The sequence below is a fragment of the Chrysemys picta genome, chromosome 2, assembly GCF_011386835.1.
Source record: "Chrysemys picta bellii isolate R12L10 chromosome 2, ASM1138683v2, whole genome shotgun sequence".
In the NCBI taxonomy this organism is placed as follows: Eukaryota; Metazoa; Chordata; order Testudines; family Emydidae; genus Chrysemys; species Chrysemys picta.
Window position 1 is genome coordinate 63,023,380 of NC_088792.1, and position 23,923 is coordinate 63,047,302.

At 43.7% G+C, this 23,923-nt stretch overlaps 1 protein-coding gene across 3 annotated transcripts in view; it reads right to left on the reverse strand.

Moving 5' to 3' along the window:
- The window catches only part of RAPGEF5 (Rap guanine nucleotide exchange factor 5), a 236,881-nt gene that overhangs the window by 70,157 nt on the left and 142,801 nt on the right, over positions 1-23,923 (reverse strand). For 2 of the 3 annotated variants that reach the window (XM_024106678.3, XM_024106672.3), the window contains exons 10-11: positions 23,700-23,815; positions 23,242-23,330 (exon numbers count right to left, since the gene is read on the reverse strand). The exons of the other annotated variant lie outside the window; for it this stretch is intronic. In XM_024106678.3, the coding sequence (XP_023962446.2) occupies positions 23,242-23,330; positions 23,700-23,815 (205 nt within the window). The remainder of the gene's footprint in view (positions 1-23,241; positions 23,331-23,699; positions 23,816-23,923) is intronic. 3 annotated transcript variants of the gene reach the window in all.

Sequence of the window (23,923 nt, forward strand, 5' to 3'; positions counted from 1 at the left end):
GCGCGCTAGAGGAGGCTTAAGAGCCTGGCTCAGCAAGACTGGGTAAAGGGGGCCCATGCTGGCAGAACAGGCGGGCTCAGTGGTATCTCAACACATCAAGTGGCATCTTTAAGGGAGCAACCCGTCACAGAGACATTCTGCCTAGGTTTGCACCTCTCTTTGGCTTCTACAGCTTCAACTAGTTCTGCAGAGAGGAACAAGGACACAATTGGGCTCAAAGTACTCATATAACTTTGACAATGTGATAGTGAAGTTAGTAAATTTATAGCAGGAACTGTTATGGATTTCACTCTTGATAATTATTCAACTTGGGACAATCTCTTCCCTAAATCAATCCAAACCTGCCAAAGTATGGTGGCTACTGATGCCTCCTAGTGATTGTGGCTAGGGAAATGAATTAACATTATTAATGTTACTATCATATCCATAATGGGTTGTTGGAAGGACTGTCAATATTTTTTAAATCAACATTTTAAATTATAATTATAAACTGGAGAAAGTAGCTGTGAAGAAGATATGTATCAAGGATATGCTAAATGGCTCATCATTTCTTACTCTATAACAGTGAGCATGGTGGGCCATTTGCTTTTTAAAACAGTATCTGACTTGACACAGCAACTTTTCTCAGCTTCCTCTATAGCACTCTTATTTTCTTTTTCTTAGCTTCCTTATTATTTGTGTCTTTCTATTCATACACAATTTTTAAAATCTTGCTTATCTTTTCATTGTTATGCATCTCTTTATTTTTATTGTAGTAAAATAGTTTGAATGCTAAAAAATAATTTCCACCAATACATAAAAAAATCTGTACACTTTTTCTGAAGATTGCCTACGTTCTAGTGTTTTACTGAGAAGAAGAGCTGCTCATCTTATCAGTTTTCTTTGAAAACTCAGCACTATTCTGAATTCAAGTCAATTCCTTTATACACCGAAGAATTCCATTATGAATAGTTATGCGGGAATTACAAAAGATTTAGGGCTTTATTTAGACTTGTACTCCACACTAAGATGGATTATCAGAAAGTTTAGATAAAGTATTGGAATTTGAGACTTTTCAAATGTATACAAAATAGATATGCAGCTTCCTCTGACTGGGGGTCTTAGGAAAAGTGCAAGAGTCCAAAACTGCACAGAGAATGCAAAAAAGAGAAGAGATTGCCCAAATGAGCAAGCTGCATGAATTCACAGGCACACAATTAAAACTTTTCTCCTTCACAGGTTAAAAATGTCCTTAGACAACATTATGGTCCCAATTCTGCAACTCTTACTCACACTGAGTAGGGGTACTCATTAGTGAGTAAATGCTACTTATATTGAATAAACTATGCAGATTCAGCCCCTTTAGTTCACAACTGGCTCTTGAGAGAGAGAGAGAGAGAGAGAGAAAAGATAAAAATCTTATTTTCCCAAGCCTAGGTAATTATTAATGTTACTAATTCATCAGTTTCTCCCTCCACCTGAAAACTGATCCAAAATTTTGAGCCAGCTCTATATATTCCTAATCCTCACACTTGCAATTCCAGAGCATGACTCTTGTGCTACAGTGCTACACTGTGCTGTGATTCCAGCAGCAGAAAGTATGAAGGCAGCTTCCTAAAAGCAGCAGTATCAAAAGCATCAACATGATAAACTGCATCAGTTCTCCCAACTTGTAATAAGAAGCCAAGCAGTCCCTGAGCCCTATGCACTGGTGAAGGCTCTTTGTTTATTTTTAAATACCATATAAAATGTTCAGTCTCTGTCATGACTTGTATTTTCCCCCTTACACGTTTAAATAAATAAATAAAAAGTTTGCCAAACCCCCATTCAACTATGTAAATAGGACCAATGTTGCCTAGACTCTTATACACATCTTGGTTCTTTTTCACTGCTGAGTAACAGGCAGCCAATAACAATTCATCATTCATCAGGGACAGGGCAAGGTGGTAGAAGAAAAATGTGCGCTGCTTCTGGAGTCGTGATGGAAGAGTATTGCTCAAAGATTCTAGATACTGGATCAGACCCCTGGTCCATCTAGTCCAGTATCCTGTCTCTGACAGTAGCCAGCCCCAGATGCTTCAGTGAAAAAGAAGTACAAGCAACTTGGCAGTAGACTGATTAGTATAATTATGGGCCTCATCCTAATCCCTAAGGCTTGGTCTACACTAACCCCCCAAATCGAACTAAGGTACGCAACTTCAGCTACGTGAATAACGTAGCTGAAGTTCGAAGTACCTTAGTTCGATCTTACCTCGGTCCACACACGGCAGGCAGGCTCCCCCGTCGACTCCGCGGTACTCCTCTCGCCGAGCCGGAGTACCGCAGTCAACGGCGAGCACTTCCGGGTTCGACTTATCGCGTCCAGACAAGACACGATAAGTCGAACCCAGAAGTTCGATTGCCAGCCGCCGAACTAGCGGCTGGGTATAGACGTACCCTAATAGCTAGAGATTGGTTTAAACCCTGATGTACGAGGTTCCCACCCCTTGTACAACTTTTTTGCATTACCTATGACAAATCTGGATATTCTTGTTATCCACATAAACCTTCAGTCCCTTTTTGAATCTTAAATTCTTGGCCTCTATGACATGCAGCAATGAGTTCCAGTCTCCATTACATTTGGAGTGGAAAACTATTTCCTTTTATCAGTTTTGTATTTGCTATCTTTCAATTTATTAAAAGGCCCTTTGTTCTTGTGTTCTGAGACAGGGAGAGAAGAGGCTCCCAAACTCCCTTCTCTAGGCCATTCATTATTTTATTATTTCCTCTCTGATTTGTCTGCTTTCCAAGGTAAGGAATCTCAACCTTTTAAATCTCTTTTCATGTAAGTGTTTTTCCAGGCCCTTGATCATTCTCACTGCCCTTCTTTAAATCTCTTTGGGTTCTGCAATATCCTTTTGGAGATGGGGTGACCAATACCGTACACAGAATTCTAGGTGAGAGCATAGCATTGATTTTACATAATGGCATTATAATATTTTCTGTGTTTTTTTCCATCCCATCCCTCATGCTTCTTAACACCTTGTTTGCTTTTTTGCCTATATCTGCACACTGAACAGGAACTGTCAACAATGATGCCCAGAACCCTTTTCCAAGTTGATACGGGTCTATGTATAGAATAAGCATCAATTTGGCCCCTTGTGTATAAAAATATTTTTTGGCAAAAAAAAAAAATGTACTGGCATGTGAACTGGGTCATGTAAACACCTTTAGTTGTTCAGGAATTACATGGCACAAGGGAAATAGCTGCTTGCTTGTAATGTACATGCACTGGTCACATTTTCAACATATGTGGCCAAATTCTGTTCTTGCACATGCAATGTTAATCTGAAATAACACTTACTTTCTTTTTTCTTCTTCTTTTGGACTGGAGAAAAATACTAGCTGCTAATAATCATTTTGGAAATTGTTTTATGTTAATTCCAAGGGCCAAATTCTCTTCTCGTTTACTTCAGTGCAAATTCAGAGTAACTCCACATAATGCCATTGTGCTGCAATAACTCATACCTGTGCTTTCACTCTTTTTTTCCTAATTAGTGTTCTCATAAACCTGTTATATAAAATGTGCAAATATTCAAAAACTCTTTGGAGTTATGCCATTCCCCTCATAAATTTCATGATGTGTAAAATCTTTAGGGAAACTTAGTTTATTGAATTATGAAAATTGTAAAATTCCACGGGAAAAGTGTCATTCACTTGTAGGTCCTTATGGAACTTAACATGACATTTATTTTTCATGACGAAGACACTTAAAAGTGATGAGTATGTGTCAAATCCTGATGTCTTCATGCACTTGCTATTCCAATCAGCACTAGCTAGAGTTCTGAATGAAAAAGGGTTGAGTAAGAATGTATATCACCCTTATCTTGCAGAATTAGCAATTTTTATATCACATTTAGTGACTGAGTCTGCAGCCCTACACAGACAAAAATTCTACTGAAGTGAACGGGAGTTCATCCTTTACAGGAATTCAGGTTTGGATTAGTAGGGTTACCATACATTCGGATTTTCCTGGACATGTCCGACTTTTTGGTCCTCAAATCCCCGTTCGGGAGGAATTTCCAAAAAGCCGAACATGTCCGGGAAAATAGGGAGGCATGGTAAGGGGACCGCCTCCTCCCCGGGGTTCAACTTTCCTGGATCCCGCCGCTCTCCCCAGCGCAGCAGCAGCCGGAGCCCGGGAGGAGGCGGCTGCAAGCTGGGATGCCGTCGGCCAGCGCTGTTTGGCCAGGGCCAGGGCGGAGCCGCTCGGCTGGGCCCAGTGGGGCCGGGGGTGCTCGGCCGCTGGCTGGAACCGGGGTCCAAGCCGTGATGGGCCAGAGCAACCGGGGTTGGGGGTGCTCGGCCAGGGCTGGAATCGGGGTCCAAGCCGAGCTGGAGCGACCGGGCTGGCGGTGCTCGGCCGCTGGCCGGCGGCCGGAACCGGGGCCCGAGCAGGAGCAACTGGGACTGGAGGTGCTTGGCTGGAGCAACTGGGACTGGGGGTGCTTGGCTGGCACCCCAGGGCCCAAGCCGGGCCGGAGCCGCCCGGGCCGGAGCCTCTTGGCCGGCTGCCGGAGGGAGCCGCTTGGCCGGGGACGGGGGGGACTGGGCCGCGTCTCCTCGCGCCACCACCACCACCCCCCAACCCCAGCCCCAGCTTACCTGCTGCCTGCCTGTTTCAGGCTTCGCGGGAAGCAGGGGAGGGGGAGAAGCAGGGGGAGGAGCGTTCAGGGGAGGGGGAGGAGCAGGGGGAGGAGCGTTCAGGGGAGGGGGCGGAGTTGGGGCGGGGCCAGGGCCCCTTGGAGTGTTCTATCTCCCATTGTAAGTATTCTCACACTTCTTAAACTGTCTGTACTGGGCTAGCTTGATTATCACTTCAAAAGTTATTTTCTCTTACTTAATTGGCCTCTCAGAGTTGGTAAGACAACTCCCACCTGTTCATGCTCTCTGTATGTGTGTATATATATCTCCTCAATATATGTTTCACTCTATATGCATCCGAAGAAGTGGGCTGTAGTCCATGAAAGCTTATGCTCTAATAAATTTGTTAGTCTCTAAGGTGCCACAAGTACTCCTGTTCTTTTTGTGGCTACAGACTAACACGGCTGCTACACTGAAACCTCTTTTTCAGGGGCTCCAATATGGTAAACCTAGGATTAGGAAAGAATTGTTCAGGAACTTTTTAAGCTTGCTGGTCTTTTGCAGCTACATGTGGTATATTTACAGCTGAGCAAACAGATCTTTGTGTTTCAGTAGAAATGATGCTGATTACTTACTGTTCTATAGGGAATAATCCTTTTTGCTCTTTTAAATATTCACTTATTGGGTTGAAAGTAAATTAGATGAGGGCTGCAGCAAACCTTTTTAGACTTGCAGCACTTTCAAGCTTGATAGATTTTTGTCACCTCTCTAACTCTCTTCCAGAAAATGAAAAAAATTATAATCATGCCTCAAGGCAGAATCTGTCAAACAGAGTTTTGGTTTAGAAAATATCATGCAATGCTCTGAAACCTTTCAGCAGTGCAAATGCATGTCCAGCAAGTTGGAGCTAGAAGTCAGTAAATTGACTTATCTACAGAAATGGGAAAACAATTTGAGAGCAATTCTTTTGCACACTAGAAGCTTCTGGATAATTTGTAATTCCACAGTAATTTATTATAGATCTACATTTGTCTCTTAATGTTAGTGGTGAATGCAGAATGCTATTAGGGTTTGATATGGTGGGACGCTGAGCATATCCTACAAGGTGTTGAGTATTCTTAACTTTCATTGAGCTCAGCAAGTGTTGAAGGCACTCAGTACCTTGCAGGATTATGCCCTAAAATAAAATCAAACAGTCTAAAAATGCTATGCCAGTATAGACACAGTATGAAGCAAAAATGAAAATTATCTTGAGAAAGAAAGGTCAGTGGAAAAAGAACATCAATGCATAATCTACTGAAAATGTATTACATTAATTACAGTAGTTATGTCATCTAACCACTGAATCATTGAGAATTCAATGCATAAAAATATAATGAGCAAGTCATTTATTTCTGACATTAGTGAGAAGAAAAAATATCAGGGCATGATGTTAACATATACCACCAGAATATTTTTTTAATGATACAAAAATCAGAACAGGGAATAATTCATAAGGTCATCTTCAAATTATTTCTGGCATTACTTTAAAGTATGAAGAATTAATCAAAACTTATTTTGTCTGGTAAAGTCAAATATCACTTTAAAGTTGCATTCCAGTTGCAGCTATCACATCTGTTTCTTATTTTGTTAGAGCAAGAGAAAGCACTGAAACTACAGGCAGATGGCAAAAATGTCAAATTTGTCTGACTTTAATGAAGCACTAATTTTTCCAGCTAGACTTCTTTTCTGAAAGTAGGATGTGACCCAGTGATTAATATGCAAACACAATAGTGCTTTTTGAAGTTATTGGACAAATCTACTACTTCATATAGGTTTTGAAGTATTAATGGGAAAAAAGTCTATAGTATTCATGCCGAGATACTGCCAGTATCACTTTCTATTAACTAATGTTGACAATAGCAACTTTAACACTGAAGTTCTCAGTCTATTTACAAACTTTAATTGCCATGAAACTGAGATATTTTAAAGCATGCACTAAGTAAATATACTACCATAGTTACAAAACACAGAGGAAACTTAATCAGAAGAGAAGAGTTGCAAAAGACTGCAAGAAAACAATGTGTATCTCCACCTTTCACTGATTGGTTATAATAAGCCAACCAAGCCAGGTTTGCCTGGGGCCAAAGGTGTAATTTGACTTCAAAATTTGGGGCAGGCAGCTCCAGTCAGGCCAACAGGACTGTGTACGTGTGTGGGGGGGAATTCAATGCCTGCCCAGTTTGGGAGAGCAACGCCCCCCTGCTTCCTTCCCTCCCCACCCCCCCAATTACACCCAGGCCTGGGGCAACAGGAAAGAAGACAAAAGAATGATATGGCTCCCTCTTATCTTCCCACTGCAGTCCATCTGTCTGGTGGTGCAGAAGAGATAAGGAAATGACAACAACAGCATGGATGGATGGCTTGCCCCCACTTGTTGATCACCATGTAGAGGGGGTAAACCAGCTTCCTTACTCACCAGCCTGTCTCTATGGAAGTCATAAAAGTGAGTGCAGGGCAGCTTCTCACTCTTGCCTTGCACCCGGACTTCACTAGATCCTTGCCACCACTCTTGTCTCAAATCATTCGAAGAAAAGCAGCCATCCGCCGCCTGGACTGTCTGGCCCTCATCAATGACAGCATTCCAGGTGCCACAGCCAATGCAGGAATACCATTCCACCTCTTGATTGTCACGGTCTCCTCCTCACATGGCTTCTGAGATGCTTGGCCACAGCAGACTTTGTTGCCTAGTACGCATAGCTCTCACACACACATTTACTCCCTTGACTGACAGCAACCCATATAAAAGGGTTGCATAATCTGCCTCTTCTGACATTACAGCTCCAGTCATGCTGATTCCCACGTGGTAGAGGATGAGGCTACCATGCCACAAGATTTCCCGTGGCTGCTCAAGTCTTTCTTCCAAGCTCTGCTCCACATTCCCAGCCTGGTGACTCCTTGAGCAACACACTGAGAAAGTTAGGTAAGCTAACAAGTAGGGGTTCAGGACTGGTCAAACAGGCTGATAATTCAATGCAGCAATCATTGTTTGTGCCATTTCCTTTTCCAATACACTGCCTGCACTCCGAGTCCTTTCTGAGGTCCTGAATGGGACTTGGCTGTTCTGCCTATACTGGGTTACTTGTTTCCAACAGGAAGCACACCCAAGTAATACAAAACAAAACGCTGCAGTAAGTGCAGGCCATCTGGTGACTGGCCCCTTCCATAGTTTACCAATGTTGAATCAGGATTTCCCTTTTGGATGCGGTCCTTAATAAACCTTGGGTTAGTTTAGGCTGATTTATCCCTTCTCTTACACTAAAGAAGCTTTGTCAATGACTCTGTTGTCATCCAAGGACTGCAAAAATCCAGTATTAGTCATTTGAACGGGTAAAGGTAGGACCCTCCTCACCAAATACAACATTAAATTTGCTTTGTTGCTTCTGCCATTTCACCCTGGGCACTTTAATTTATTAAAAGTTGTCTTTGAAGTAGCCTTTCTACTATGATAGACCCATGTGCTACTAGGACCTCAATCCTGCAAAGAATTATGCACATGCTTAACTTTATGCACTATCATTGTGTGTAAAGTTAAGCATGTAGGTAAATCTTTGTTGGATTGGGGGCCTATGTTCCCAGGAAAAACCTGCTATAGTATAGTTTGGGAAGCTGGCATCAAAATACTCAGCTATTATTTAAGTAAATAATAAAGTTTTCATAAGAATACCCTGTGACATTCTATAACTTGGGGAAGCACCCTATAGCCCCATATTCCTCATTTACATATAATTGTGATATTACATATAAAGAATGCCATGTGAGGTATCATAGGAAAGGTTATGATCTGCTGAAAGCCATTGTTCCATCTAAATAGGTATATAATTAATACATATTAAATTATAAGAATTGCGTTGTATGGTTTTCACTAAAATAGGCTGTGGGTTTGGGAAGCGCCCAGATACTAGCTCTCCAGAGATGACAACAAGGGAAGAGGTAACCAGTGCCCGGGTGGGTGCTGAACGGACATCACCAGCCATTGTCCAGCAGAGGAGTTATAATTCAATGACTCACTCCCAGGAGACAAACAGGGATATTGCTTCTCCTTGTGACTCAGCCCACCAGATCTGCCTGGATTTATGTTTACACATGGACTAAGGGTATAAAACAGAACACATGCTTGGCCTTTGCTCCTCCCCCCACCAATTCTGCAAGCAACAAGGATGCTCAGAAGACTTAAGACTCTAACGGAGGAGACTGGCCCAGGTTTCAAGGGGGAAACCCAGGGCCGTCCTTACCCATAGGGAAACTATGCAGCTGTGTATGGCACCAGGAAATTTGGGGCACCAAATTGCCCCAAATTTCCTGGTGCCCTATGCAGCTGCATGCTGCTCCAGCGACCAGCCTGATCCCCCAGCTGGCTGAGCCAGCCAGGAAAGCTCCCCCCGCGCTCACTCCACCCCTTTCTCACAGCCCCTGCCCCTGCTCTGCCCCCACCCCACCTCTTCCCCAAAGCCCCCGCCCCTGCTTCACCCCCACCCTGCCTCTTCCCGCCCCGCCCCCACTCCACCCCTTCCCCTGAACTACATCGCAGGGGACTGCAGCAGGGGTTGGGCGCACCCTGTACTCACCGGGTGACGGAAAGTGGAGCGACCCGGCCCCAGCACACTCCACTCCGCCGGCTTGTGCTGGGGAGCAGTTTTCCCCCCATCTCCAAAGCCTGCCCCTGCCCCCCACAGACCTTGGGCTCAGCTCTCCCCCCCACCCCCCGCAGAGGCCCAGGGTCAGCCCCTCCCAACCCCCTGTTGGGGGGGGGCTGTGTAGGGCACCACAATGTCTAGGGCTGGCCCTGGGGAAACGTGTATTATGAACTGCAATATCCAGCGGGATGAGAAAAATTGCTTAATCTAGATGTTGCCCTGTCTAATAGGGTTGAGAGTTTAGACTGCGTGCTTATATTTTATTTTTTATTTTGGCAACCACTCTGACTTTTTGCCTATCACCTATAATTACTTAAAATTTATCTTTTGTAATCAATAAACTTGTTTTACTGTTTATATTTACCAGTGAGTTTGCCTAAAGTATTTGGTAAATCTGCTCAGTGTTTGGTAAATCAAACTTTCCATTGATGAAGTGGTGAACCAATTAATAAACTTGCACTTCTTGAGCAGTGCAAGACGGTATATTCCTAAGGTCCATGGCGCAGCCCATGCAGCTCTTACTATGGCTGGGCTGCAACACCCCCCCCCCCCCGCCACCCCCAGCCAGAGCTGGGTCCAAATAAGAACTGCGGGCAGCTGTGGTGAGCCACGGACTCTCCTGCCCTGGAGGGTGGGGCGGTCACGCAGGGAAAGGACTACTCTCGACCCTCACATCCCAGGCAGGTGGCGGATTCACAACATGGCACCCCACAGCTACCCAGGCTCCCCAGCCACGGTCCAGCTGCCGGCCTGGCCAAGATGGGGGGGTGGGAGGGTGGGTCCTCAAGTGGACAGGCTAGGCCCATCCATTTTCAAAAAGTGGGAGGGCCATGGCCCCCTGCCCCTCCCATTGCAGTTCTCCTGTTTCTTAGTCTTTACCTGTGCTAGACACAGGAAATGGAGCAAGTAGGGAGGGAAATATGTCTTTAAATTGCATCTCAACCTTCTAAATTCTGTCCCAGGACTGCTCTAAATTGTACTGGTTTGTAATGGCTCTCTGTGGGCCATTATGCTGGCAAAGAACAGCTGGACCCCCCCTCTCTCCCCTACCCACCCTGACACTCCTTAAGGTAGGGGGGTTCAAAAAGGAAATGGGGTACTTTTGGGGGATTTGTTCCACCAATTGCTTTATGGCCCTTTACACTGATCCACATCAGAGAAGACAGTCAGTGCCTTCTAGTGGGAACTCAATTCTCACCGTCTTTCTCTGGATCATGAGATCCAAGGTGACAGCTTCCTGCATAACTGTTAACATGTCATTGGTTTTCAGACACTTTAAAAATGTTATTAGTGATTTATTCCTTTTTGTAATTAGATTCAGTGATTAGAAGATACCACATTGAATCTTTCTAAACGTCTTGTCAGCAAGGAGGAAAAATAGAGGATAAAGATATAATTACTTCTCTGCACATATCCCCAATCCTCTCAGCAAGAGATTTTTAAATAAAGGGCCCAGGACCTCCCTCCATCTCTGTACATGATACTTCCCCCAAACCTGTGGAAACCTCTCTACAGGGCTCCAAAGGATTCCAGCACCATAGAGCTGGAGAAGGCATGGAATAGGGAAACTGGCTGGGTTTCTCCATATTCCCACGGTGGAAAACAGAGTCATTACAGCCTGAGGCTTTATTAAGTTGTGCTGCTTTTTCTCTCGGTGATGTAGCCTGCCCCTCTTCCCACCACCGGGATTCTGGGAGAAGCCATGGCAGGGGGAGCCCCTGAAAGCATATGCCTTCTACTGTAGCCATGTTTCCTGGGAATCAACACAAGTCAGCAAGTAGGGCAGAGACATGGGATGTCCACGAAGAAGCCTCTTGTCTCCTGCTTACCTTGGGGTATCTAGTGGTTAGGAGGATGGTTAACAACAACAGCAGCGAGGAAAAACTGCATTCCCCTGCCAAGACTTTATAGGAAATTCCCCAAGTTGAAATTTGCAGTTGCTTCTCTCTCACAGAAGGAAGCATTAGACTTGTGCACTTTCAGGGCTTGTCTATACAAACATTTAGTTCATGGCAAGCTAGGGTGCGAATTTACCCTGCACGAGCCTGCTGCGGACCAACTGTCCACGTGAATCCTGCTGATGCACACTAATAGTTCCTTACTGTTCTTTGATCTACTCCCTTCAAAGAGGGGCAGATCAAAGTGCACAAAGGGACTGTTAATGCACGACAGCAGGGTCCACAGAATAAATTCACAATTGGCTATTGCAGAATAAATTCACACCCCAGCTTGCCACAAACTAAGTTTGTGGAGACAAGCCCTAAGACTCCTTTTTAAATAACTGGCTTTCAACAGAACTCCTTAAATATGACAGATTGCTATGTAAGCGCAGATTAATTAAGGGACACTAATCTTAGCTTGATATGCAGATATAACACTCACTGGTGCTAAAAAGAGCTATATCCTCACAAAGTGAACCTCCCTCCCCCATTCCCTAAAAAGTTATTTACATATGTTCTACAAGTGGTTTTGGAAGATAAGTAGTTATAGCCTCACTCCATCCTAGACCCAATGTCCCCAAAATTCAATATAATAGCAATGTAGAAAATGCCACTTTGTGAAAAGTGTCTTATTTACAGGTGTAGAGACTGGAATCCGAGAAATCACAAGGACAGCATGGGTAGCAACCATATGACTCTGCCCCTAGCAATGCGTCTCTACCCTGTTCTGGAGGACAAGCTCTAGCGGTTAGGGGTAAGGGGGCAGTCTCCATGGTCAGTCAGTCCTTTTGTACTGAGAATTACAAGATGGTGTATTTACTGCCCAGTGAGATGGTAGTTTGACATGGACACCTGCCTCCATGAACTCATTTCACATGGGCCATCAAATGGTCATGCACTAACACTAACAATCACAAATTGAACCAATGACCTATAAGAAAAAGGCTATGTATCTAGTTACCAGTTCCAGGAATCACCCAGGCCCCCTTCAGAAAAAAAGTTCTTTGTTAATAACTGTGAAGCAGAAAGAGGCATGACAATGGAGGTATTTTAACTTATTAGAAAACAGGTGGGTTCTGTGGAGTTTTGAGGTACTCATAATAATAATAAAAATAATTAATGGAGATATCCCATCTCCTAGAACTGTAAGGGACCTTGAAAGGTCATCGAGTCCAGTCCCCTGCCTTCACTAGCAGGACCAGGTACTGATTTTTGCCCCAGATCCCCAAGTGGCCCCCTCAAGGATTGAACTCACAACCCTGGGTTTAGCAGGCCAATGCTCAAACCACTGAGCTATCCCTCCCCACTCAAATTGTTACCTATCAATACTGCAGATCTCTTGCTGGTATATACTCAAATAGGAAGTCAGAATTTCTCTAACTGCCTATTATGTAGTTATCTTTAGAGACAGCAGGGTTTAGGTGCGGAGATGAGGTAAAGCAGTGGTCAGTTTAATATTCTAAATGTTATTTGCCCATAGCTAGAGATTTCCATTCTATTCCAGGATATTTTTTTAAAATTTTGTAAGCTTACTGTTGCTTGGAGAATGTTAATGAAGTGCACACCAGGGATTTGACTAACGCTACTTGGAGTAGGTTTTTTGCATCCAGTTTATGGCTGTGTAGTCAGTATGATGTACCAACATCCACAACAACAAACAAAATCACACAGACAAGGCTTTACATTGATCAGTGGGAGGGAGTGCCAGTTTCCAAGCACAAAGATTTCATTATTGTGTTGACAATGGAGCTCTAAAATCACATTTAGGAAAGGGCAAAAAAGACATCAGGATTTGTCTATCTACTTAATTTTTCTGTTTATCTATTCTGTCCATTTCAGAGATCTCTGCAAGATGATCAACAAATACTCACAAATGCTAGGTAATGAAGAGGATGGGGGGAGCTGAAAGAACAGCTTTGATTGTTGAATTCAGAAAAAAGCTCTAAGGGCAGAAAAAGGAGGGATAATGGAATTTGCTCAACTCTGCTCTCATTTAAATCAGTGGCAAAACTCATACTGATTTCAGTGGTACAGGTCTGGGCCCTAAATGCACAACTTATAGCATCTCCTGAGCACCCCAAAGTAGTGCTTAGCCCCCTTGAGGATCAAGTCTCTGCTCCTAGAGCATGCATTGTGAACATACGTAGGTTTCCGATGGCCCTCTAATTCACAAAGCTTTTGCACTGGGCCAACAGCATCTTGCTCAAATATTTCCTTTTTTCAGAAACATCTGTAGTTTCATAAAAGTGTTTCCATTAGAACCATCCAAAATTAAACACAGTGTTTGAATTCTCTGGTCTGTACCATCTGCCTAATTTCAATTTAAACTGGCTAGAGATTCCACAGGAGAATTATCCCCTTCGTAGGAGAAATATCTGCTTGTGTTGCTGCTTCCTACGTCAGCTGCTCCCTCAATTAGAGAGAGGAAGTGGCATATCAGGGGACAGTGCATAATGGAGCTGAGCTCTATTACCGCTGATGCTCAGCTGGTATAAGCTCTGAAGTGCATGCTAGTGGTGGAAGTTAGAAAGTAGCAATGGGCCCTGCTAGCTTCCACCTTGGGCCGGCTCCAGGCACCAGCTTAACAAGCAGGTGCTTGGGGCGGCCAAGGGAGAGGGGCAGCACCTGCGGCAATTCGGGGGCAGCAGGTCCCTCACTCCCTCTAGGAGCGAAGGACCTGCTGCTGAACTATCGCTGCCGATGGCGGCATTTTTTTTTTTTTTTTTTTTTTTTGCTTGGAGCAGCAGAAATGCTGGAGCCGGCCCTGCTTCCACGGGGGCCAGGTGGTGGAGGACTAGGACCGGTTCCCTATGGCCACCACTCTACAGCGTTCAAGATGGATGTTTTAAACTAAAGTCTGTTTCTCTTGCATTAGTTTACATAGGCCATAGTAGGGCTTTTGTAGGCAATGCTGTATTTGTACACTTGTTTCAGAGTGTGCTGCAGCAGAGGTGTTTAGTGTTGAAGAGCAATTCGAAATTTTGCAGTTACTTTTGGGGGATCCTAAAGAAACTGTAAAAGGTCTAACTACTCATTTGCAAATTACATATACAGAATTAACCTAAAACTCCATTTTAATCAATCTCAAAAACTATTTGTGAGCAATGGGAGGTTTTGTGAGGAGAGAGGGAAAATTGTTGGTTTGTTTTTGTTTTTTTACTTCTTTTTAGGTTAGTTTCAGCATAAGGTCTTAGTGTAGAAAGGCTAAAGTGAGGGCTGGAAAAGAAAGCAATTGCACCAGTACAGTATCCACAAAGATATCACAAAGATCAGTAATAATAGATTGCAAGATGCAGATCTGTTAACGTAACTGTGAATTATAGTTTGGCTGTAATCAAAAACAGCACTGCTCCTAATCACAAAAGGTGAGGATTTTGGCTTCTATATAGTACAAAACTGTTTGAACTGTGGCTTCCTTATGAGGAATTGCTGAGGAAAGGGTGGAGAGCATTAATAGCAGGGGGGGAAATTTAGTTTATAGAAGATCTTTGTAGAACAGACTTGTTTCAGGTTTTTAATGAACATACTATAACTTAGTGCAGATCCTTATTCTGTGAGTGAGTCCTTCCTTCACATGCTGTGGGTGGGTAATGAATGTGCTCTTTTTCATTTCTCAGAAAACTCTAATCTCACAAAAAAATCATTGTACTATAGCAACTCTGAACCCAGACTACACTGGAAACATTGGAATTCCCTGAGTACAGTGCATGGGCTGTATTCTCTGAAAGAAACATTCAGTATTTCATGATATAGTTTTGTGTGTTTTCAGCATACTTATGTAACTCCAACTCCCCACTCCCCCACAATCACAAACTTATTTTCTAATTAACCTCTAAGAAGGCACAATTCTCATGTTATATAACATTACAGGGAGGGCCTTAGGAAAAAGCTCTATGTTCTTTTATATGAAATGACTTCCTACTAAATAGCTATGGCAAAAGGTGCTAAAGTCATGCATGTTCTATGTGTCAATGTACACTCACCCTCTTTTGTCTCAATGGGCCATCAACCTTCCTAGGGTTCCTTTGCGTTGTACAGGAGCAACACAAAAGGAGAACTGATGAGCAGGCTTTGCTTTTCAAGACCATGCACTCCTGGGTGAATAGCTTCAGACAGGTGGTTTCTCAGGTAAAAAGCCCAGAGGATAAGGCAGGAAAGGGAAACAACACTGTTTTAGCAGTTAGATTGGAGTGAGAGTCAAAGACAACAGAGGGCCAGCTCCAGGCACCAGCCTGGCAAGCAGGTGCTTGGGGCGGCCACTCCGGAGGGGGGAGGCATGTCCACCTATTCAGCGGCAATTCGGTGGACGGTCCCTCACTCCCGGTCGGAGCGAAGGACCTCCCGCCAAATTGCCGCCGCAGATCGCGATTGCGGCTTTTTTTTGGCTGCTTGGGGCGGCCAAAACCCTGGAGCCAGCCCTGGGCCCAAGAGAGCTGCCTCTTGGTAAAATGCAGTGGTGCAAAGATTGGCTGAGGACACTAAAAGAGGGAATTGTCAGTGTGCTGTTTGTGACCTCTTCCATTCAAGGAACAAGACTTGTGTACATTCTGCACATAAAATAATTGCACCAAGAATTACTCTGCTGTGTCTCCCAATTTTGGCTCTAACAGCAAACTGAGTTGCAAGGCCACAGAATCTGCTGTTAGTCAAGAAAGGGGCAACTATATGTTTTCCCAAGTAGGATTGATAGCATTGAATCCACTGTATGTATTATGGATGTGCAATGTGATATGTAATGCATCGTTATTGGTTTAGGAGCAAAATCCAGACCTAAGTATAAGGAATTGTAAATTACATAACAATAAGTGGGAGGAAAGGGATTAAGGGAATATAAGAAAGTACAGAGAGCCTCAAACCCCTCTCACACAGGTTTTACACTGATCCAGTGAGAGGAGAACCAGGCCTCAAGGGGCACACAGAAGGTAAAATGTACACTTCTGATTTACCTCAGAGTTTGGCCATATATTTTTGTTTTACTTTCTTAAGCCCAATACACCTCTACCCCGATATAACACTGTCCTCGGGAGCCACAAAATCTTACCGCATTATAGGTGAAACCACATTATATTGAACTTGCTTTGATCCACTGGAGCGTGCAGCCCCGCCCCCCTGGAGTGCTGCTTTGCCGCATTGTATCCGAATTCATGTTATATCGGGTCGCGTTATATCAGGGTAGAGGTGTATTTGGTGGTTCTTCCTTGCATTCATCAGTAGAGCCCCCCCCAGAGGACGACAATTCCATTTTGTGGCCACTTCTGAGGTTTTGACATTTTTTTTCATTCCATATTGGAATATATTATTGAAAGAGCATATTTAGCTGAAATTTCATTTAGTCAAAAATGTTCAAACCAGCTCTACTGAACAGGAAACATAATGCATGTCTGTGTGTATTACTGCAATGCGCTGCATATAGGGCTCTATAAGGGGCTGATCTGTGGCCTGCAGCTAGTGTAGAATGTGGCCATGAGAATTAAGCTGGGGGTAGCAGAAGAGAATCTGCCTATCCACCACTTTGCCCCTCTGAACCAGCAGCTGGTGTACGAACTAAATCCAAATCCTTCATTGTAATTTTTCAAAGCCATAAATGGACTTTATCCTACTGATATATTTGAGCTTTTAACTCCATATATTCCATTTCAGGAAGAATCCCGGGAGGTCCAAAGATTGTGCAAAACTGCAACTTATATCTTTGCTCCACTATCTTGTGTCTAGGGAAAGTCCTAAACCCTTAAACTAAGGAGTGCCATGGGCCTATTTAAAAAAAAAAACTATCTGAGTTTACTTTTTGGAAAGGTAAGTGGCATGGCATATTGATTAGATTGTAATCCTTGTATCTATTTGATCTTACCAGTTCTGAGGAAATAATAATAATAAGAAGAAGAAGAATCAGGAAGGCAAACACTGCATTTGGAAGACAAACATCTGGCAACTCAAAAACGCCTCCCTCAAGACAAAACTGAACGTGTACAAAGCAATTGTTATCACCATCACATATAGCAGTGAGACATGGCAATTGACCAAGAAAGATACGCAAAAGCTGAATGCATTCTATCACAAATGTCTGAGAAGAATATTGGGAACAACACAGAGAGATAGGAAGATGAATGAAGAAGTCAGAAAAATTACTGGACAAGGCACCCTCTCACAAATAATCTACAAAAGAAGACATGTGCGGAGAATGGAAAAAGAATGCTTACCAAATACCGCCCTGGAATGGAAACCAGAAAACACAAGAAGAAAAAGAGGAATAACATGGACATGAACAGTTCTGAATGACATCAAGCACCTCAAAATGAAATGGGAAGATTTAGCGAGAAGGGCAGTTGATAGGCAAGGATGGCAAATGTGGGTAGCCCAATGTACAGCAAAGCACGGGATGGACTAAGGTCTAACGTTTTAAATAGTCTATGCAGTGTTTTTGTGAGCCATTTACAATACTACTGCAGCTAGGCATAAACAAACACAAACACACAACTATAGAGCTGACCCTTCTGAAGGCTGCAATTGCCCTCTTAACAGGGCAAGAGGTCGCAATTAGTATGGGTAAAGGAATTCATTACAATGGGGAAAAATTGAGGGGAGAATAGGAATGATGTACTATTATTGCCTAATGACATATTGTAGGTTGCTTTTCTTCTGTGGCAAATCGGACTCTCAGAAGTCCCAAGTACAGGGGGCCTATCATCTCCTAACTAAGCAACTCTGACACAATTGGCAGGAAACACAGTTTCCTCTCCACTTTTCCATCAAAGGGATTGGGGTTTGTCTTCTACTCCAAGGAAAGCAGAAGGAGGTTTGAACCCCTACAATCACTCTCAGTTCTCTCCAACTCCTTGGTAGCATGGCTTATTCCATCATCAGCCACTGCCCCAGAACTCCCCACAGGGAGCCACAGTATGGAGTAAAACAGCAAGTAAGATCCATGGATTTGGGGTGAGGTACAGTGGAGACAAGGTAGGGTGGAACAGCAGTTGTTCTCCTAACGCTGACCCTCTGATCTTGGGCCTATATCCCAAAAAGAGCCCAGTCCTTGCAGGGATCCTGTTGGAGCAGCTTCAGCAGGCCCAGGGGAAACAAGTAAATGATGCTGTGGAGGTGGCACTGCCCTCTTCTGAGCCTTTCCCTCCCTACCACCTGCCCAGATCCATAAAGGATTTTATCCTTTCTGGCACACAAGCAGATTGGACAATTGGGTCCATACTATGGAAATTTAGTTTGCCCGGTGGGTTTTACTTCTAGACCGGGGTGGGCAAACTTTTTGGCTCGAGGGCCACATCTGGGTATGGAAATTGTATGGCAGGCCATGAATGCTCACGAAATTGGGGGTTGTGGTGCGGGAGGGGGTGAGGGCTTCGGCTGGGGGTGCAGGCTCTGGGGTGGGGCCAGAAATGAGGAGTTCAGGGTGTAGAAGGGGGCTCCAGGGTGGGGCAGGAGTTTGGGGTGCCGGGAGGTGAGTGAGGGCTCCGGCCAGGGGTGCAGGCTCTGGGGTGGGTCTGTGTATGAGGGGTTGCAGGTGCAGGAGGGTGCTCCAGGCTGGAACTGAGGGGTTCGGAGGGCAGAAGGGAGATCAGGGCTGCAGCAGGGGGTTGGGGCACGGGAGGGGGCCAGGGATGCAGACTCCAGGCGGCACTTACCTCAAGCAGCTCCTGGAAGCAGCGGCATGTCCCCACTCTGGCTCCTACATGGAGACTGAGCCAGGCAGCTCTGTGCACTGCCCCGTCCACAGGCACCGTCCCTGCAACTCCCATTGGCCTTGGTTCCCAGCCAATGGGAGGTGCAGGGGCAGCGGTTGGGGCAGGGACAGCGTGCGGCGCCCCCTGGCTACCCATACATGTAGGAGCTGGAGAGGGAATGTGCCGCTGTTTCCAGAACCCACAGCACACACAGAGTGGGCCAAGCCCCCGACCCTGCTCCCCGGTTGGAGTGCCGGAGCAGGGCAAGCCCCCAACTCCGCTCCCCGGTAGGGCCTCGAGGGCCAGGTTAAAACTCTGAAGGGCCAGATGTGACCCCCAGGCCATAGTTTGCCCACCCCTGTTCTAGACTCTAGAACCAGTGCATTTCCTTTATGAATGTCATGGTACATTGTACTTAGCACAATTTTTGTGTGGCAGTTTTGCACTACCCCGTCACTCAAACTTCATCAGGTGCATATGCTATACCATCAAATTTATAACATCAGGATATTAACAGGTGAGCTGCACTACTAAAGTATATATGAAGGTGACATGGTAGCAGTAATGCACGTTTAATGCAAGGTTACCATTTAGTTATACAAACTACAATAACTTGTGTTTAGTCATTATGGTCCCCAATCATGCTTTCCTTGCCCACCCCAAACTCCCACAGACATCAATGGGAGTTATGGAAACTCAAGGAACACAGGACTGAGCCCCTTCTGTAATAGATCACCGGTGGTGTAAGAGCTTCAGATGGAAAAATTAAACATTTTAAAGAAAAAAGAAAAAAACATTTCTTTGGCTTCCTATATTTCTTCCTTTTCTCTAGCAGTACCAAGTAGACTTCTGTGACTGGGGTGGGGGAATATTCTCCCTGCAATTGTCTTGTCTGTGAAACTAGCTAGCTTTATTCAGTTTAAATCCCCTCAAGTAGATTATTCTATTAATTCTGTAGCTTCGGCTGACCCAATAACTTAAAAACCACCAGTACTTTACTAGCTAAAGGTCCTGTAAAATTTTAACCTTGAGCCTAGCATTGAAATTTATTTGCAAACAACTCATGTTGGCTATTGTAACATATTCTATTACCGTCTATTTTTTAAAAAATTCTGTTATAATATTTAATTTTCTTCTCTCCAGCTTTTAGAGATCAGAAAACATACATTCACAATCTATATAAGTGAAGGAAATTAGTGGGTTTTTAGGGTTAGAGGGCATTAATACTGGAGCTTATCTTTCTCAACAATTAAAAACATTATTATAGTACATGCTCTACTGCATGTTAACTCTGCTAAACTCTTATTCCTCCCTATGAACATGAAAATAAAAACTAAATTGTCATTTATTTTGCTCTTTTACTTTACCAAGTTCCCCCACAGAGTTTTGGGGGAAGTTTCCAAAGTCTCTCAAAATATCAACTGAAAGTATTTCTATGTAAAGGACTGTTAGCTGATAGCAATAGTAGGCTCTTATCCTCTCTGTGGACCAAGTGCTAGAGAAAGAAATGATCACATATGTTAGGGCAGCGTATTACTTTCTCGCTCTCTCTCAGACTAAATTATCCTGATTTTGTGACGTCCACTGGAGTGCAAACTCTCTCACATCAGTTACAGATCAGTGCCAAAGAGCCAGTCATACTGAACAATCAACCCTAACAATATTCTTTGTGGTTTCAAAAAACAAATGGGGACCTGCCAGCCATCTTGGACTATTAAGTAAAGGGCACATCGCTATGCCTTCAGCTCTCTGGGAAGGTGGATTGTATATACCCAATTGCTGTCAGTTAAAGCATGATTGTACCATCTTACAAAGGTAATGGTTCAAATGACTCAGGATGTCATTACTCTGCAACATAAATGTCATTGCTGAATGTATGTTGGTGGAATAGGTTAAAAGAGTATCCCTAATAACCGGTAGAAGTAGCTTCAAGGCAAACAGAGGAGCCACTAGCTCTGTGGTCCACTGAGGATATGTCTACATTGCAATGAGAAACCCATAGCTGGCCCGTGCCAGCTGACTCGGGCTTGTAGGGCAATTTCATTGCAGCGTAAACTTCCAGGCTCGGGCTGGATCCCAGACTCTAGGACCCTGCAAGGTGGGAGGGTCCCAGAGCTCAGGCTCCAGCCTGAACCCAGAAGTCTACACTGCATTGAAACAGCCCCCACAGCCCGAGGCTTTGCTGTGTAGGCATTTGCATAGGTCCTGTAGGTGCTACCACAAAGATGTGCAGCCAGTACCCCACATTTTCACACCGATTTGTGGTTTGGAAGTAAGTGGTTCTACAATGGACTTACATGAATTTTGACAGGTGGCTCCATTGTGCCTTCATTTGAAAATGTAGCACCTAAAGTCAATTTTTTTAAAGATAAGCCCCATATTACTGTATAATTAAAAGGAAAACAATAGCAGCACAGGTGTCATGTAACTGCAGGTCAACTGGTAATGTTTAGGGCCAGCCATTTCATTGTTTTTATGGAAATCTGAATCCATCATCAGACTCTAAATTCTTGTTTTCTGAACAGTACCCAGCTTCTACTGACCACACTGCAGAGCTGAGACATTCAGCCTAAAAGGATACATCATCATCTCCTTACAGCCAGTCAAGCCAGAGCAGCTGAGCTGGGACCCCCATGGGAAAAAATAAGCAGGGAGGTAAAGCAGACGTAATAAAAAGTCAAGATATACTAGATATCTGATTTAACCAAGCCAGCAATTCTTTGTACTTAAAAAATAATGCAGAACATTACTGAAGACCTCAACATTCTCCAGTAGGATTACGAGGTTATAAACAAAACTAACAGCAGTTTATAGGAGTGACCAGCTAATCTCCCCAAATCTACATATGCTAATATGTATAAGTGAACTTTTCCCTGATCTGAATTACTCTGCCAGCAATATCCTTTCATGAACCACTTCTGTAATTCAGCCTGGGAATTGGTACAAGTACATTTATACACAGCACTATTATATTATACCTGAGGAAACAGAACAGTCAGACAGTGGTGCTTTCTCTGCACAAAATATTAATCTCTAGGCAGACAGAAGCAGCACAGGGAACATCATAATCATCAGACAGTTTGTATTTCTTTTGGATTATTCTCTGTAAATTATGCATCATTGGTAAGAAAATAAATTCTGTCCAACAATAAACTACTGACTTGTTCTGAGAATGGACACTAAAATTCCTATGAGAGTCACAGATGTTATTTATACTTTTTGTCACTTTAATCCTTTTAAACGTGTTTATTCTTAGTAATCTCATTTGTAGTGGGGCATATACACAAGCATTGAGAATGTGCAGTTTAACCCCATTGGGAACAATAAAAAATATCAACTCCATTTCCAGCCAGCTACATTTCACAGCCCTTCAGCAGCATTTTGAAACTCTGAAGGGTTGATCTTGTGCTGACACTTCACCAGCATAACTACATTCACTAAAACTGTAAATAGATTTCAGGTTGTAGGAACTCCTGATAAACTACCAAAGGAGCTCTGGTGACAGAAAACTGTGCGTTTAGCCAAGAGACCAAGCTGAAAAATACACTACATGTCAAGTAGCCTGATCAATATAATAATTTGCTCCAGGCTGGAACAAATTACAGTCTCTAGTTGAAGACCCACAAGTACTACATTCTCTTATATACTATATCTTGTGCTTTGACGGAAGTTGGTAAGACTTTTTATGAAGCAACAGATATGCCAAACATGCTTTGATGGTGGCAAAATTTGTATTTAGTTAGAAGATTGAACTGCTACATAAACTATGAATCAAGTTGTCTGATCAATATAATAGCTGCAGGCTACAAAGAATTACAGTCTCTGGTTGAAGAGACACAAGTACCGTATAATAGACACTGCAGCTTGTGCAATGTAGGCAACAATGTAAAGCCATTTATGAAAAAAGCAGAAGTTGCTGCAAAGCATGTAGCTGCTGAATAATTTCATTAAATTGTTGACACTTCTGCCCAGAGGCTATGTGCCTCAGTTCAACACATTCTTATTGTCGGGTTCTCACGTTTCCTCCCTATATTGACATCAGGTACCAAGGCAGTGACATTAGTCAGCTGGCTTTCAACAAGGACTAGTGAGAATTTCAGAGGGAACAAAACCAAAAAACAAACCCCCACTGGCCTGGATTTGATTTCCTTTTGATAAACATAGCTAAGATATCACCTGACAGATCCAGCATGCGAGTTTAAATACAGCACTTAGAATCCTTAACAGCAGAGGTCATTATATGCACTATTACATGCCAGCGTGTCAGCCAAATGTGCAGACAGTATCACAAACAGTAACAGAGGACACAGAAAGCTGTGTTTTAGGAACAGAATCCAATTTGTACCTTACCTGTCTCTTTGTCTTGGACTGCTTCTAGGTGCAAGTCATTCAGAAGGTGCTCCAAAATCTTCTCTGGAGTCCCCGATACCACCACATATCTATCAGAAAGCAGAGAGTCCACAGAGTCATCCTCAACTGAAGACTGTGAGCGGCTACTCCATTCATCCTCCTCATCCTCTTCATCAATATATTTAAAATAAGGCACATCAAATGTAGGCAAGGGAAGCTCCCTGCCTAGAAAGGCAGCAGAATCCTTCCTGTCTAAATAAGGGTCAAAGATCCTCAGCCTGGAACTTCCCATAGTGTAGAGTTAATAACAAAGACATTCCCTAAATGCTACAATATCTTGCCATCTTATTTCTCTTGCTGGTAACTGAGTCCATCTGGCTGCTGAAAGCTCTGCAGTCAGCTTGTGTGTGCGTGTCTGTCTCTCTCTCTCTCTGAGCGCCCAAGGAAAAAACTCTTACCTCCAATCATTCTCGGCACTCCCTGATGTGGGGGCAGGGCTATGTGACGACACTTTCCTAAGCACCAGAACATCTTGGTCTTGTTCCTTCACTTCAATAGTGGATACTTCATCATTCTGCGTTAATTTGGAGGGGGACGAGGGAATAACAGAAAAAGAAAGTGGTAAATTCTCATGGGATTTGGAAAAAAATTGAGGGAGCTGATTAACGCTACATTTTCTCCC